Source organism: Pholcus phalangioides, unplaced genomic scaffold, assembly GCF_987345545.1.
Source record: "Pholcus phalangioides strain wild (caught in Gottingen) unplaced genomic scaffold, Ppha-v1.0 ptg000009l_1, whole genome shotgun sequence".
Taxonomy (NCBI): Eukaryota; Metazoa; Arthropoda; class Arachnida; order Araneae; family Pholcidae; genus Pholcus; species Pholcus phalangioides.
The window spans coordinates 49,301,365-49,320,441 of NW_028301602.1; the positions used below are offsets into that span (position 1 = coordinate 49,301,365).

At 35.7% G+C, this 19,077-nt stretch overlaps 1 protein-coding gene across 2 annotated transcripts in view; it reads right to left on the reverse strand.

The window, feature by feature from the left end:
* Ube3a (ubiquitin protein ligase E3A) overlaps positions 1 to 19,077 on the reverse strand; it is a 234,022-nt gene that overhangs the window by 75,145 nt on the left and 139,800 nt on the right. For both annotated transcript variants that reach the window (XM_089236467.1, XM_089236468.1), the window contains one exon: positions 6,808 to 7,013. In XM_089236467.1, the coding sequence (XP_089092593.1) occupies positions 6,808 to 7,013 (206 nt within the window). The remainder of the gene's footprint in view (positions 1 to 6,807; positions 7,014 to 19,077) is intronic.

A 19,077-nucleotide genomic window follows, 5' to 3' on the forward strand; every position in this document is an offset into this window, starting at 1 on the left:
CTGCCTCCTCGCAATATATATATATTACATTCATGTTTGGGAGTCTTCCACAATACACAAGGCAAATTAAGAAGATATGTGTTTTTTAAAAATGTTAATTTAATCGTTTTTGACAAATAAAGTACTTTCATATCTAGCTCTTTATTCGAGCATTGTAAATATTGTTTATGCAACTGAATGCTACAAACTTAGAATAGGCCCATGTATAAAACTGCTTTCAGACGTGCAAACTTTTAGAATCCAGAAATTCTCCTGAAGGGGGGTACCCCCCCCCCCCAACACTCATAGACTGGATCACAAAACATTTCACAAAAAAAAATTTAATCAATTAAGAAGAAGTTCCATTCGCCCCCAAGACAGGTTCTGCATTGCCCCCCCCCCACCCCGAGAAGAATATAATTCTAAGTCAGTCTTTCCATGCAGAATAGAAATCACATCTACTGTTCATAAAACATAAGTTTCCTTTCGTGAATGCTATCAGTGATTGATAATCTTGGGTATATGAACTCTTAAAAGCTTTACATAGCTTTAAGTTTTATATTTTCTTTCTGAAAGGGGAAACAATTAACTTCGAAATACAAAGCTGCTGACGAAAAACTTGCGTTTTACACATGGCTGCTAATGGATTACAATAACGATTATACAGGAATTTCGGCAACCAAGGACATTCCCCTGATAAATGATTGCCGATAAATGCTATGTAAACAAAATCACATCTCAGCTAGTTGCTTAAATGCAGTCACCAAGACTTTTTTTACTGCTGCTCTATGGGAATTACCACGGGTGTCCCCTATGGGTGTTTTCCCTAACGTCGACGGCAGTCACAGATGTCACAACTACATGAAAGCTCGGGTAAAATCCTAATTTTCTGCAAAAATCCAGAGAAATTTTAACAAATCCGGAGAGCGGGAGGAAGGATGAAAAATCCGGAGTCTCCCGCCTAAATCGGGAAAGTTGGCAGGTCTGTGCTTTGTAATGCAAACTGTTGTTTTACCTATACACATAATGTGAACCATAATTTAATATATGATAGTTACTGTCTAAGACCATGAAAAGTAAATACAAAATTATTTTTTCCATCTACACAGAAGTTTTTAATGACTACTCTACTTGTTGAACCCATAAACTAAACAGATGAAAATTAATAAATGAAATGATTCACATACACCCTCCCCCAAATAACCTTAAAAATGATATAATTTCTGTTTCGGCAAAATCATTAATTGCAATCTACAATACTTTTGAAACAAACATACAACACATACATGAAAATATTCATCCATGATTCCTTCCTCAATTACACCAATTTTGTTGATACATACATTGTTTGATTATAAGACAAAACCAAGAGAGTATTACAAAAGTAGGACAAGCGGGAGCCCTCTATTTTTCAAGGGAGATCTCTATTTTTCAAGGTCATGAGACAGCGCGATTATGGAAGATAGAGGAAGGGAAGTAGTGGTGCTGACCCCCCCGCAAAAGCATAAGTGGGTACAGGTTGTGTCTTCCTAACAAGGTGGGGGGGGGGCTAATATCCACCTTTTGCTCTTCTGCCTATGCCAATAATTTTTTTAGTCGCGGGAGATGGTCTTCATGCCCCCGCCCGTATCCCCACTCATAATGGTAAATTAAATGGGTAAAAATGAAACAATCAACTACTCATGGCCCAGTTTGGTGGATGCCAGAGCCTGGCGGTTGAGGAACACTGCACTAGACCAACCAAGGGCCCTTTCGAAGGACGCGTGTGCGGATTTCACATATTCCTTTTCCTATTCATATTTTTCGAAGTCCAATATTAGACTCTTGTTATTCACTATCATCATGCTTAGGTGTCTGTCTAGATCAGGCATTTTCAATCTGTTGCTCACGACACTGTGGTGCTTCCAGAAGCACCCAGAGTGCTTGATGCTCATGTCCAATTCGGTGCTCGCAAGCACTTGATCAACGTTTTATATTAACACCTTGTGCAAACTGCATTCAATTATTAAAATCATCCAGATTTCATGTATTCATATGTAAAACATGACGTAAGAGTGTTCTTTTGATGATGGGTACAGGCAGTGCTCGTGACTGGAAAAAGGTTAAAGACCTCTGGTCTAGATCGCAAGCTTGTTACCGTATTCCAATGGTTCTCTTTTCTCAGCTGCCTCCCTTGTATAATTCATATGTCATCGGCAGCTTCCCAAGAAGTTTGTCAGTTTTTTTCACCATATAAAAGAACAACATTAAAGCATAGGTTTTGTGTGTACAAATCCATATTTTGAGCTTGCCACAATGCTCCTCGGAGCTCCAATGCACACTTTTGGAAGCACTGTGGTACTCTTTTAAATTCTGCCTAAATGTTATGTTGTAACACAATTAATGGGAAACGAATCTGATGTTGGTCTTCTCTTGAACTCTCTTGTTATGTCGCATGTGTATATTGTACGATTTCGTCGTTCGTTATAGCTAGTCGGTAAAGATTGGTGCGATCAAAATAAATAAATTACAAAATGGATGATAATTTAAAAAAAAATTCTTTTGCAGGGGAAAAAATAGGCACCTTTTCACATGTCCCCCACAAGAATGAGGCTAACAGTGCTGCAGCCCTAAGGCCCGACCACAGTGGTGGTCGGCTGAAGTTGGTTTTCTGTGGTTCCCAACTTCGAGGCGCAAATGCAAGCCGATCTCCCCATTAAAAAGTCTCGCCACAGAGAGCATCAGTCCTACAAACAGTAAAAATATTCAGTCACTACACATCACTCACTTCACTTCTGAGATATAGATGGCAGCACTGAAAAATCATGCACAACACTATAGTACGTTTCAGGTTAACTTTGCAGTGGAGAGAAAGGTAGAGAGTGTACTCCTTCGCCGCAAAATAAAGTTCCCATAAATCGGAGTTTTATGATGATCGTTTATACAGAATATTTCAATTTTTTTAATGATTTTGAAAAAAATAATGAAAAATATTGTTCGTTTGAAATTTTTAAACTAGAAAAAATATTGGTTACCATTATCCAAAAATCTATAGCAACCACAACGACATTTGGGCGCGATATCCTAGAAATCGTCCATACCTTACAGAGGCTGCGCATCGATACATTGGTTAAGAGGCTTTTGTTGCCATAGCAACTAGTGACGAGGTTCCCTCGTAGCTTCCTCTCCACTGCAAAGTTAACCTGAAACGGACTATAGATAAGCACTCAGACTGTTAGGTACACGCATTTACACTTCCCGCACAACTCACTAGGTAGTAAATTGCCTATGGCAATAGACCTGAGTTGTGCTCGGTTTGAAAAAAAAAAAGAGCCCTAAGGCCCGGGACAATCACCATCATTGTTTTTTCATGTTATAAATTTGGTACAGAGGCTCCCCTCCCCCACTCAGTAAAAAGTTGGCTTGCGGCTCAGTCCACCAGACCTGCTCCACGATGTGGAGGAAAGATCATGTTTTTTTCTTCGGAAAACCAATATTGTTCCCAAGACGACTCCCTACTGCCATGGTCTATTACAGTCCCCTCCCCCTCCTTCTGTAGAAATTATCACATGAACACTGCTTTATAACGGGGAATATTACAGATGTTGAAAGGTCCGGACAAGCAAAGAAAGAAAAGTTATTTTTGTTCATCCAGTCTAAATAGATTTTTTGCCTCACCCATATAATGTCTGCCCCAATGCAGGGTGGCTACATATTGGCATTCTTCGTTTTTGTTGCTACTCACCCATCTATCCCTCCGGGGCAAAAAAAAGAATGAATAAAACCTGAGAGAGAAAAAAAGTAATATTGAATGCCACAGCTTCTCCAAAGCCTAGATTTTAGGGGGAAAAAAATCAAAAAAAAGATCTCTGGAGAATCAAAAAAATCTGACCTTCACTCAAATTTTATGACTTTCTCTCATTCCGTGACTTTTCCGGGACTTCGTGACTTTCCCGTATTGGTAGGCACCCTGATAAGTGATGAGAAAAAAATTCAAGGATTGAGTTGATGAGCAAGCAGCAACAATACAGTGCATATTGTATACAGATTTCCGTGAAGATCAGAATACACACATACACTAGGTTTCTTTCTTTAACCCTCTGGAGATACTAGGCAGTTTGCTCTCTCCTTTGATGTTCAGTAGCGATAGAAAAAATAAAAAGTATCTCCCACCATCACCCACTTCTTCTGGTAATATAAGCAGTTTTAATTTCTGCTATAACAAGAAAAAGAGTGTTTCTCCTGTGTTGTAGGAGGTAAAAAAAAAAAAGAGTTTTTTTCCCTTGAAGTGATGACCGGAGAGGGCTCAGACACGTTTGCAAGTTCTCCCCCCATTCAATACATGCAATCAGATTGCCATCACAGTAATTTTTTAAATATTGATGTAAAAAATAATGTCATTTATGATTTCTAGGCCGTCTGAACAGCGATCCTGCTCTCTGGGCGCTGACTTTTTTCATCCGTCTCACAAGGAGCAATTAAGAAAAAAAAAAAGGAAGTATTTTCCAGATCATCCACTTGTCGTGTTATTTTCAATCCTTTTTATAGACTTTTTGCAGCTCGCCCTTCATGTGTTCCATCTTATGGTCTTCGTATGAAAGCACTGGTGGAAGAACTACAATTAGACATCAGTCGCGTGGCTCCCATTACCCAACAACTGGCACCGTGGGAACAGTTTCCGCCAGATGTCTCTCTTTCATTATCACCATACCCTAGACCCACCACAGCAAATGTCATATATCGACAGATATTCTTCAGGCACAGGGGTAGGTATAACAGATACTTCCCTATATATACCAACGGCTCTAAAAGTCCTGGCCATGTCAGTTGTGCCTACATCTGCTGTGAGAAGACATCTTTGAAACTACTAGACTCATTCTCTATCTATTCAACAGAATTGTACGCTATCCTTCAGGCTCCATGTCATGTACGACACAAATGCCACCGACGATGCATCATTTATAGTGACTCTCTCAGCGCATTACAAGCACTGTGTTCATCCATTCATTCACACTCATCATTCATTCATGCCATTTTTCATGAATTACATTACCTCATCCATCATGTTACCACAGTTAAATTTTACTGGGTACCAGGTCATGTTGGAATACCGGGCAATGAGAAAGCAGACAACGCAGCTCGAACAATAACTAACATTGACAATAGTCTTTTAATACCTGCCAGTGACCACTCTCAATCCTCTGAGAAGTGATGCATCACCGCTGGCAGGATCACTGGAATAACCAAATAAATAATAAATTACATGCCATCAAGCCCACACTTGGATATTGGCATTCGAACTGCATGACCAACCGAAAAGAGGAAGTCTTGCTTGCCCGGTTGCGCATAGGACAGAGTCGCCTCACACAATCATATCTTTTACTATGAGAGAGTCACCGGAGTGCCCACATTCTCAAAGTTCATTTACCATTGCTCATGCTTTTACTTGTTCACATCATTGTCCTCATTTTATGACCGCTTTTGGTCATAGTCATCTTTCACTTCTCGACATTTTAAATGACCACTGCATCTCACATTTTTTAATTCCTCAAAGTCATTGGCTTATATGACAAATTATAGTTTTTACAATTTATGCCATTGCTTCACGTTTCATGCATACTTTTACCTTTTGACATGGCAAGAACAAGTCTTGTATTAATTTTATATGGACATTTGTTTTGGCGCAGCTTGACCTAGATAGTCCTTGCACCAAAAAAAATCAAAATCCAATCCAATATATAGATGTATATATTGTCCAAAATAATTCTGTAGAGGGGGGGAAGATTATTTTAAAATCACGTTATGTATTGCATAGTCACTTTAAACATTACATGCAATCAGTGTGTATTTTCAATGGGAATTTCTAAGTTTAAAAGCAGTATTTGAGAATTTTGATGGAGGGTTTTTGACATGACAGTTTAAACCACAGTTTAAACTGTCATGTCAAAAATCCTCCATCAAAATACTCTCTTTTCCTCTATAAAATAAGCTAATGCCATACTAAAATAACACTACAAATAACACTAAATAATAAGGGCTTTAAACTGAAAGCCTCCTTTCACAATCAATAATAGTTTAATGGGAAAAAATTAAACTTTAATTAAAAATTTCCAAAACATCCACTGAGAAAGGAAAAGTTTTCTTTTGGAAAATTGTGAACCGGTGCGACCGCATCCTTTGCAACTCCCCCCCCCACAAGGCCAGCCTTCGTTAAAATGCAGAATGTAAGAGTGTTTTTGTTTTTTTTTCTGTTGTTGATTATTCAATTTTCTCGTTGTCTTTCTTTTTTAAGAGTCATTCATATTTTCAGGGTTCTAACATATTTTTGTTTTAGGATAAAAAGTTACCATTTTAAATGGGGACAGCCAGGAGAAGGAAATTTCTTTAACAAATGAAAATTTGTTTGAGCAAATTTTAAAAATTAAAAACAGAATTGCGACTTTTCAGAAAGTGGAATATAAATAGGTGGTGAGGGGAAAAAGTTCTGTGTCAAATATATTTAATGTCAACTGCTGGGGACATAATTTAAGCATATTTTATTAGAATCACCCATAAATAATATATTGAATAAAATAAGAAAATAAATAAAAAAATCAAAAGAAACAATATGCTGCAAAAAATTAGTTAATGCAAGATTGATGATTAACAAGAGTTTTTTAAAAAAAAACAAAATTTCTTTTTTTTCTCTCTCACTTGGCAGTTCTCAAAATTTTTGAGGGGCAACTGCTCTCACAAATCATTCTAGCAATGAGCGAAGGTAAATGAAAAGTAATTTCATATGATAATCTTCACATCATCAAGGGTACTACATAAAAAAAATTTACACAGAAATATAAATGAAATACTCACCGGATTCCAATCTTTTAAATCATAGTAGGTTCCTTTTTTCCCCATCAATTTTCTGTACAATACCATGGGAAAATGCACATCTAGAATTATATTGTTATATATAGCAAGGCCTAATATGATTCCAATCAATGTAAACTGTGCATCACTTTCAAAAGATGTAGGGTTGAACCAGTATGTCTGAGTTTCTGCATTCAAAGTGAACATGGCTGAACGAAACAAGTGTTAAAAACGTGTTAAAACGATCAAGAAAATTCAAATAATTTAATTGAATGCTAACTGCATACATGATATTTCTTTCACAATGAAGAATGATAAAGGCAAATACAAAAAAAGAAAAGAAAAAAAGATGAAATTCCTACTGTGACTATCTGCGTTAAGAAACAAAAATGCAAGAAATTAATCATCGCCTCACACTGTTGGAAGGAGGGCAACAAACTCAAATTTCATGAAGCAAAAGTTTTTCACAAAGTAAAGTCCACAGCTTTGCCTTCAAAAATATATTAGTGAATGAGATAATAATAAAAATGATATAAATCAACATCACTGATTGCAGCAACATGGCGAAAGTTTATTATGAGAGTGAATTTTAGGGAAATTCTAATAGACCAATCAAACAGCCCCATTTCACAAACAACCAATCAAAACCTTGCATCAGACTTACATGAAGACACAGTTTCTTTCTGGCCAAGACGTTTGACTTGAGCAGACACATATTTCTTCTGATAAGAAACTAGGATTCAAGATTTGATAACCACTTGGGTGGTTATCAAATCTGGTCAACCCCTGGTCAATGTAATAGTACCGCTGTGGTGGTCAAGTGGTCATAGTGACACTCACATCGCGAGGACACGGGTTCGAGTCTCACTGTCGTCACAGTGGTGGTCGGCTGAAGTTGGTTTTCTGCGGTTCCCAACTTCGAGGCACAAATATGGGCTGATCTCCCCATTAGAAACTCTTGCCACAGAGAGCAACAGGCATACAATGATAGTTATTCAATCATTACACTTCGCTCATAATTAGAAAAAAACTGATGGCAGAACTACACACACACATAACAAGAATTACACAGAAACAAACTTCACTTCAGGTTCACTACATGCACATTCCAAAATGTACAAATTCATTAGAAGTTCCAGAGAGGAATATGAACAAGGTGCATGCATGGTTTAGTAGTGGTCAATGTAATATAACCACTATTACATTAATTATGATAAATTTTATCTTCTGAAGATGGCACCTATAAATTGATGAAATGCAAGGGCATAGCCAGAAATTTTGTTCAGGGGGGACCAAAGTGGTAGAACAATAGATTTGACTATCTTTTTCCCTTTTTTTTGGTCATTTTCTCACATTTCAGGGGGGGGGGGGAGTCATTTCTCACATTCACGCCCTTGATGAAATGCATTTTAAAAGAATTTCATATTTTTCTGTGTACTTGCCTTTCTGGTTGTTCTCCCATTTGTGATTATATCAGGCAAAGGATTATCTGCTCTTCCATTTCATAACTATGTAAATAAGCCCCGCCCCTCCAAAAAAAATATATATATTTCATTCAGAGAAAACAGTATAAACTAATCTGTTCAGACTTCGTAACCCCTTGAAATGTTAGACATTTTGACGACATAAAAACTAAATTTTTTTTTCATCCTCAGACTCCAATATAGCAGTCACACACACAAAACTTTTAAGTAGCCAATTAAATTATTTTAGTTGACATGGCAACGCAGAGCCTGACATTCATTAGACCGTGATTAAAATCACCCCTGGTGAATAATATGTCATAGAATCAAGCATATCATATGTGTACAGAAAAAATGGAAAATCAAACATACAAATAATTATTGCAGAAAAGTAATTTGAAAATTTGAGTGTAGATAGGACCGGGGAGAAAAGGCCATAAAAATGACCTGATGAGCTCCCCTGCCTTCGGAAAAAAAACTTTGCAACAGCATGGAACCTGGAACAAATATATAATTAAAATATATATAAAAGTTTAATCACATATAATACAATAAAATAATGAATACGAGTGAAAAAGTGAAACAAGTTCTGTAACAGGTAATTTTTTTAATACAACTGATTATACTGATACAGTCGAATCCTGTTATAACGAACTCTAAGAGACCAAAAAAATCACTTTGTTATAACAAAATTTTGTTATAAAGGAATTCTAGGTATTTGCATTATTTCTATGCAAACTTATCTGGGATATAAGAAAAGTGTTTGTTAAAAAGCAATTTTTTTTTTTTCGCTATAACGGTATTCGTTAAAACAGAATTCGCTGTATTTAAGATTAGTATGTCAGTAACAATGATTTTTCAGCCTTCAACTTTGCCGCTGTAGTGGTAGAGTGGTTATAGCAACAGACTAGCATCGCGAGGATCCGGGTTCGAACCCCACTGTTACCAAAGTGGTGGTCGGCTGAAGTTGGTTTCTTGTGGTTCCCAACTTTTAGGCGCAAATGTAAGCCGATCTCCCCATTAAAAAGTCTCGCCACAGAGAGCAACAGGCCTACAACGATAAATCATTCAATCACTACACTTCACTCATAGTTATAAAAACTGGTGGCAGATGGCAGCACTACACATAACAAGCATTACACCAAAACAAACTTCACGCTAGGTTTTACTACACGTACACTCCAACATGTACCAATTCGTTAGAGGTTCCGCAGAGGTATATGGACGAGGTGCATGTCTGGTTTAGTAGTAGCCTTCAACTTTGAACATGGGCAGACTATTAACAAGTGTTAAGAGTGTGCGGCGGATTATTTCACAATCTAGGTCCCAGGGAATTTATATTGTTGTAAAAAACATTAGTTCTAGAATACAGTAGAATAAGATGGGTACAAGTTCTTGTATTACAATAGTGTAGTTATAATAGGTTTTCTAGTAGGATCAGGGGATTTAATTGTCTTAAACATGAGAATTGAGATGAAATAACTGTATAAAAGTTATACAGGTAATATTTTATAAAGGATGCAAGTTTGACCAATAGGAATATTCAGATTGTATGTAATTATGTGTATAAATCAATAAGTGAGAGACAGAAGAATCATGGTAGTATGTAGAAGTATTTTAACTTTCAAATGAAAGAAAATAGATATTTTTGTAATCATTCCATTTGTAATCATTTCATCACCACCTGAGATGACTTGAAATTTATACTGAGAAATTTTACTGACAAACTATACTCAATGCTAGCGTTGTTAATTTGGAGGATTTAAAGTTATTTGCTTCTTGATTTGATGAAATAATAGACACTTTGTTTTGTTACTGTTTAAGGTTAGTAAATTACTGTTGAACTAGCAGCAATCTTCTGGGTGTAGTTATTGGCTGGAAAGATCTATTTTGGAATAGGTTTGTATGATCGGCAAAATGAATTAGTTTAAAATTGGATTTTGGACTATAGCATTTTATATATCATTTATGAATATTGTAAACAATATTGGCCCTAAGCAGGTACCTTGAGGAACACAGATAGTGGATTGAAGCAAATTCGACTTAATATCACATAGCTCTATATACCGATATATATCTTTGAGATAACTTTAAAGGAATCACAACGGGAGACCTTGGATGCATATGTGGGAAAGTTTATTATCAGTAGAATGTCATGAAAAATTGTATTAAATGTTCTGGTTACATCAAAAAATACTCCAAAACCGTAAAAATTTTTGTCTAAATTAGATTGAAAAAAATGTTATGCGTACAATATAATGTCATGTCAGTGGAACAATTTTTCCAAAAGTCAAATTGGTATCTTGATAAGAGCCTGAAATGCTAGAGGAAAACATGAAATTTGCCCATACAGGAGCCTCTCAAATATCAGTTTGAAACATGGAAGAATCGAAATTGGGCGATAGTTTCCTACTTTGTGTAGATTTCAAAATTTAAGGATTGGTGGGACTACAGATTTTCATCAAGTCAGGGTAAATAACAGTAGTTAATGAACGGTTAAATATATGAGATTTTGTGGGATACATATAATTTTACTAACATTTGGTAACAAATGGAACAATTCAATCCCTTTCAGGTCTTCGACCTAAGTGTAATGCAGAAATGAGTGACTCTATCTCCGATTATATGTAATTTTTACATACACCCTTAGAGATGGGATTTAAAAACGGGGGATTGATATGTCAAAAAATCAGGACTCCTCCAATCATTATGTATTGTCCTGTTAACATCAAATGAAAATTCAACAAAGTATTCATTGAAACAATTGAAGACTTCCAGGGGGGGGGGGTCTATTATGCTGATGTTATGCCAGCTTTTCAAATGTGGCTGTTGTGGATTATGGGATAAATTTATGTCACCATCATTAAACGTTTTTCTCAGCATTACTAGTGCTCTTCATTATCATCATTGCTACGCGAAGCATTAGCTAATAAGGTCAGGAACATATCTATCTACAATGATACTTCGTTATAAAGGTACTTGGTACTACGATAAATCTCTCTACAATGATATTTTTTCAAATCTTGCTCAGAAATGGCTTCATTCTAATGTTAAACTCAATATAAGGATACAATTTTACTGGTAAATCTCTCTATCAACGATACAATTTTAAGACATTTTGAAATCACTACAATATTTTTTTATGTCTTGTTCAAAATCAACATCAATATATTTTTAAACTCCCCTACAGATTTTTTTTTCTTAATTCGTTTAATAACACCAATATTTTGTAATACATCATTTTATCTAGGATAGCGTTAAAAAATTTGTCTGTATTGCTACTTTCTATGCAGTACACAGAAGTGTAATGCAGTAAACACCCTCACATACACACAGTATACTTTGTGCACTAAGTACACTATAAAAAAATCAAAGTGAATTTTATGAATCAACAAATATATATTTTTTAATTTCGGAGTGCATTTGCTGATTGGAGTATTAGTGCTGATTTAAGAGATGTCAACAGTGCAAATTTGGGGGCACTTCATTTTTATGTTGTGTGAAACAAGCAAACCAATTGTCTAATTAATGATGTAAATAAAAGGTCACTTGTTCTTGGCTTCGTCTTAATATCAAGAAGGTAGATAAATATTTAAAAATATAAGAATTTGATGGTGAAATTTTTGCCAGTCGTTTTGTAAATTACTATATAACATCTTTGAACTTTAATAGAACATCATTGTTTAATTTAAACATAATAATTTAGAAAATTTCCCAGTTCCAGTTTCATTTGGGTGCATAGCCTACCTCTTTCTCAAATATTTAACGAAAATAAAAAGATTCCAGATGAATTAAAAAAAAAAAAATGTAGCTTATGAAAATTAGGGACTGCACACAAAAAATACAATAGTAATACCAACGCATGTGCTGCAGCACTCATTGATAGTGATGATTATCTTAGCAGTGGAGAAAATTATCTGATTGGTCCATCTCTTTCGGACATGACACTAGCCTTGGCCCAGACAGCTTTTCACAAAATTGATAATGACAAGATGACAGGTGATGAGAAAAAACAAGTTTAAAAGATGTCCGTTGGGGTTTGATCACGTGACTAAGGCTTTGGGTAAGAGTAAAAATGTTGATGTTGTTAATTTTGATTACCAGAAGGCATTTGATAAGGTCCAACATGGTATACACTTGAACATGAGATCAGGATTGGGGGCAACTTGCTGAACTGGATAGAATCATGGTTAAGAGATAGGTCACAATGGGTTATGGTGAACAGGGAATTTTCTGATTGCATGGGTGTCAAAAGTGGAGTCCTTCAAGGAAGTGCCCTTGTTGACCACATACTTTTTCACTTTTTATCAATAAACTCAATCGGGGTATCGATGTGATTGCTAGCAAATTTGCAGATGAAGTGAAGCTAATGGGAATAGCCAGGAATCAAAGCGATAAGCAGTTGCTCCAGACCAACTTAAACAGGATTGAAGCATGGGCAAATGAATGGAGTGTTGACAAATGCATGGTCGCTCATTTAGGTTCAAACAACCAACGTTTCTCATACGAGTTGAATGGTGTAACTATCCTGGATGCAATTCGGGTCATTAATTTGGGAATTCTCCTTGACAAGCGGCTTAGGTTTCCTGAACATTGTTCAGTGATGGTCAAAAAAGTGAATAGAATGCTCGAGGTTTCATCCTTGAAAAGGTTCTTCGAAAGTCATTCTTCTGAGGCTTAGTTCGTGATGGACTGGAGTCTCCTAAACCTTACAGCATAAGGTTTTTGAGACCATACCTACAGAGAGACATAGACTTGGTTGAAGGGGTGCAGAGAAGAGTCACGAGTGTCCTCCTTCACACACACATTAGTGAACACATTCTCGCAGACTTAAAAAAGGTATAACCCTGTTTTCTAACAAACATATTCTGATGTTAGATGTTAAAAGTGAAATTGATAAGTTTATTAACTGATGTGTTGTTAATAGTCCACAATTTTAATTTAAAAAAAAATGTTTATTACTACTATATATAGTTTATCTTCCGTACTTATCTAATTTCTTACCTACTGCTAGTTTTCAGATTATTTTAATGCACTTATTAATTTTGGCCCTTTTGGATAGTTAACATTTTAAGCGCCAATTAGAAATCTGTAACCCTGCTCAAAATGCCATATACAGACAAATACCCGCTCAAATCTCAAATGCCACATTGAAATCCAGAGATTCTCCCGAGGGGAAACCCCCTCCCCGACACTCATAGACTCGATCAAAAAAAAGTTCATAAAAAAAAAATTTCGGAATTCTTTTTTTAATAAATTAAGAAAAAGTTACATTCTTCCCCCCCCCCCCCCCAAGGCAGGTTCTGCATTGCCCCTGAGAAGAATATAATTCCATGTCAGTCTTTCCATGCGGAATACAGAAATCACATCTACATACTGTTCATAAAGTATAAGTGTTTCCTTTCGTGGATGCTATCAGTGATTGATAATCTTGGGTATATGAATTCTTAAAAGCTTTATATTTAGCTTTATATAGCTTAAAGTTTTATATTTTCTTTCTGAAGATGTTTAATCGGAAGAAACGATTAAAAAAAATTCAAATTACAAAGCTGCGGACGAAAAAACGTGTTTACCGCACGGCTGTTAATGGAATACAATAACGATTATACAGGAATTTCAGCAACCAAGGTCATGCCCCTGATAAATGATTGCCGATAAACGCTACGAAAACGAAGTCACGTCTTTGCCAGTTGCTTAAATGCAGTCTCAAGAGACTTTTTTACGGCTGCTCGATGGAAATGACTACGGCTGTCCTCTATGGGTGTTTTCCCTAACGACGACGGTAATCATTGACGCCACGACAACGTGAAAGCTCGCATAAAATCTAATTTTCCGCCAAAATCCGGAGAAATTTTCACAAATCCGGAGAGCGGGAGGAAGAATGAAAAATCCAGAGTCTCCCGTCTAAATCGGAAGAGTTGGTAGGTCTGCATATATATTTTTTAATGAAGTAAGCTTTCTTCTGATTTTCAGCAGGTTCAAACTAAGGTGGTAAAGGGAAAATTTTTCTATTGAGAAATCAACTTCAATCAATACAAAATATCTAGACTTGTCAGTGCTAAAATAAGATACCTTGTCAATGCCAATTAAAAACCATTTCGATGATTATCCTGGTGCAAATTTGGTTTTTATCAGTCAAAATTACAACCCTGCTCTAGTGTATCAAAAAGGTGTCTCCTAATAACACACACACACACAATCAATTTTATATATATAGATAAGGATGGGTTTTCTTTTTTCATAATTTTTTGTTGAAATTGAATAGTAATGTGAAGTGGGTATGAATTTTGTGTTTATGCCTCTCACATCAGTGATCCAGGGTAAATTTGGGGGGGGGGAGGGGGGGTAGAGCCTGGAAACAAAAATAATATAGGAAAATACTGGTTCTGTCCCATAATATACAGAATGTATTGTCATATTATTGTCATATAACGACCTTTACTCATACTAAAATGTCCCTTATGACATTCCCCTAGAGCTAGAGCTATGCCTGGAAATGATTTTGATAATCTGAACTACTTAACTTTCGCTTAACTGAAAAATAACATGATGGGGAATGTGGCAAAGGGTTTAAATTGAATAGATATCTTATTCAATTCAATTTTAAACTACAAAACCTCTTAACTAAGAAAACTTTACTTTAAATCATTGTTTCTAATCTGTTGCGTTGCTTGAGTTTTTGGAAGATGTAACAGAGAGAACAAATTAACCCAAATTATTTTTTCATTATAAATTTAAATAATCGATGAAAACTTTTATTAGTACATGGAGATATACTTCAAAATATATCACTTGATGTTGAAATAGATGAAAAAAGTTCATAATTACTTATGATAATGACGTAACAGAGTGGACATTTCACAGTGAAAAATGTGGTACTAAAGACATAAGCTGAATCTTCAGTCGTTTTGCAAAAGTCAAATCCAAAAAAGTTGATCAAGCATTAAAAGCAGGGCTGTAAAAAAAATCCAGCCCAAGTTTTTTGGGCAAAATGGGGAAAATTGAATTCCCCTTTTCCATAAACTAAAAATATCTAACTTAAACATGTATGAACATTCTTTATGTGTACAAATCTTATATATCTAAATATACATTTTTGGTGCAGCTATGTATTAGATTAATAAAATTGACCATGCATTAAGGGAAAAATTGTTCACACACGAACATGCCCACTTCTGCATAATTGTATCTGAACCTTGAGTTATTTGCAGAACCGTAGTAAGAAAATTGGTTGTGGTAAAATAAAAGAATTTGGATAATGAAAATTCTGAGAAATCAAAATGGTGTCTGAATTTTTTTTCTTCAATTTTTTCAAACCCAGCAGAAAAATCTATCCAAAAGTGTCCTGGTCCGTCAAAAATCAAACCCTTTGCTAGGTAACCAAAACCAGTTGCAGACGTGGCAACTTTTGACATCCAGAAATCCGGAGATTCTCCCGAGGGGTGTACCCCCCCCCCCCGACACTCATAGACTCGATCAAAAAAAATTCGGATTTTTTTTTTTTAAATAAATTAAGAAAAAGTTACATTCTTCTACCCCCCCCAAGGCAGGTTCTGCATTGCCTCTGAGAAGAATATAATTCCACGTCAGTCTTCCCATGCGGAATAGAGAAATCACATGCACATACTGTTCATAAAGTATAAGTGTTTCCTTTCGTGGATGCTATCAGTGATTGATAATCTTGGGTATATGAATTCTTAAAAGCTTTATATTTAGCTTTATATAGCTTAAAGTTTTATATTTTCTTTCTGAAGATGTTTAATCGGAAGAAACGATTAAAAAAAATTCAAATTACAAAGCTGCGGACGAAAAAACGTGTTTACAGTACGGCTGTTAATGGAATACAATAACGATTATACAGGAATTTCGGCAACCAAGGTCATGCCCCTGATAAATGATTGCCGATAAACGCTACGAAAACGAAGTCACGTCTTTGCCAGTTGCTTAAATGCAGTCTCAAGAGACTTTTTTACGGCTGCTCGATGGAAATGACTACGGCTGTCCTCTATGGGTGTTTTCCCTAACGACGACGGTAATCATTGATGCCACGAAGACGTGAAAGCTCGCGTAAAATCTAATTTTCCGCCAAAATCCGGAGAAATTTTCACAAATCCGGAGAGCGGGAGGGAGGATGAAAAATCCGGAGTCTCCCGCCTAAATCGGGAGAGTTGGCAGGTCTGCAGTTGTATTAAATAATTAAGCATTAAATATTTTATTTTTTTAAATCAAACCCAAACTTTCAGGAGCTAAAGCCATGTGCATCTCTTTTTCTTGAATTTCTCACTGTTAAAGAATATCCCTGCTTCATTAAATCACAAAAATTGAGAAATATTTCAAAAGGAGCAATAATAATTTTAAAATTATCTGGTTAAAAGTAGGAAATAGCAGTTATTATGAGGATTCATTACTCTGGAGGTGTTTTCCATTTTTCCAAATTAGCCATTTTTGGGAACTTAAAACTTAAAAATTCTGAATAACTTGAATTATCAGTAAGTGCAAATGTCAATAACATCATTGTATATTAATATCACTTGATATACCTGTCATGACCAAACCAGAACTACAGAATGCCTTCATCTGGCTGATGATTTTAACAGGCCAATTTTCGGGGTCAGGCTCAGATTATAATCATCCTGAAAAATTAAGCTGTCTTATTTTCTGGAAAGTTCCTTATTTTAGTTATTTTCAGTTTAGTTTATTTTAGTTTATTTTCCTTATTTCTTTATTTGTTCCTTATTAGAAAAACTATACCTTTTGTTCTGTTTCACTTGAAGAAAGGTGTTCATTACCAATGTTCAATTCAAGAATCCCACTAGTTATTTTCTTTTCGTTAAGAGATTATGTTATTTTTGTCTCTTGATATTTTACTTATGAAAGTCTGATGTACCTGTATAAAACTTGTAAAAAAAGTAATGCAAATATTTTTTAAATAAAAATTCTGTTTATAATACAGGTATATTTGTTAAACTAAGTTGGTTACATTTTATGTTTGTGATTTCTTTTAACACATTTTAATATGTGAATCTCAGATCTGAATGCTTCCATAAAAAAAAGGTAATCAGATGTATTATAAAAAAGTGTGTTTGTGATTCCAAGAAATCATTTATTGTCACATTTTTGTTCTTAAAAAATCATTTAAAAGTAGTCGTGCCCCCCCCCCCCCCGTATTCACGGTTTCCATATTCGCAGTTTCCGTATTTTTGGTTTGTTTTTCCTTTATTGAATTTTTTTTGGCAACACTCAGTAATCATCATTTTCACATGCTTTGTTTACAAAATTTGAAAATTTTGATTTGTGCGTGTTTAGGATGGCTCATTTTTCTAATGCTACTGATAATGCTTCATTTCATTTCATTTCAATGATAATGCTTCAAAAAGATTTAAAAAATTGCGAAAACCTGACAAGAAAAAGTGGATATATTGACTATGCTTGGCAAAAGTAAGCCAATTGCTGCTGTGGCCACCTATTGTAGAATCTATGATGAGATATATCACGAAAAAGGAATCGGAAATTCAATCAGCCGTGGCTGTAACTGCACCCGTGGCATAGGAAACTTTGCATCACCTACGGGATCCATCTGTTTCTTGTACAGAAAATGCTGTGTTTTTTTTTGAGGGTGCAAGACTGCTACAAAAAAGTATTTCAATTGATTGTAATATTACAATGGAAAACGAGAAATTTTTATTCTATAAAGGAAAGGGCAGGTGAAATATCTATTCCATCTGAATTTTATGCAAGGCTGGTTTCACAGATTTAAGAAACGATTTGGATCACGCAATGTAAAAATCACAGGTGATCAAGCCTCTGCTGACCAGGAGGCAGATATAAAATTTCCAAAGACTGTAGAAAATTATTGAAGAGAAGGGTTATGCACCTCAGCAGGTGTTAACTGACGAAATTACTCTATTTTGAAAGAAAATGCTGTAAAGAACATTTGTCACCCAAGAAGAAAAGCGAGTCCCCTAGTTTTAAGGCAAATACAGATAGACTTACTATGCTGTTTTGTGCAAATGCGTATGGGTACAGGATAAAGCCCACCGCCATTTTCAAATCTGCGATTATTGAAAGGAACGGATAAGTCAGAGTTCTCAGTATTTTGGATGAGCAATAAAAAGGTTTGGACTATGAACCTGGATTGGTTTAAACAGTGTTTTGTTTCGGAATCCGGAGGTACCTTGAGAATGAAGACATGTTCATCAGAGTTTTTTTGATACTAGATAATGCTCTTCGATGCCCAGATGTCAATGAGTTCAAAGCTGATGGTATGACCTCCTAATATAACACCTATCATTCAGCCCCTTGATCAGGGGGGTAGTGCGAGCATTCAAGGCCCACTATACACGTTACGCAATGTAGATGATTGTGCACGCAATAGAAGATGCAAATGAAGAAAATGTATTAAAGATATGGAAGAATTACACTATTGCTAACACCATTACTGTCATCACTAGATCCATGGCAGCTCTTAAGAGAGAAACAGTCAACTCGGGTTGGATTAACCTTTGGTTACAATGTACACTTTAGGACATGACCATTTACACAGAGCCAACTGAAGAAATTATAAAAGGTATCGTCACATTGGCGAAACAGGTGGGTGGAGAAGGGTTCAATGATATGGATGTAAAAGAAATCGAAAAGCGACTTAATAGAAATTCAGAAGTATTGACCAAGGAGAAATTAATGCAGTTGACTGCTCCTGAAACTGAAGTGGTACCAGATGACGAAGATCAAGATAAAGTGAAAGACAAGTTCACCATGAGTAGCATAGCGGAAGGGCTTCGAAGCAAGTTCAAATCAGCGATAGATAATT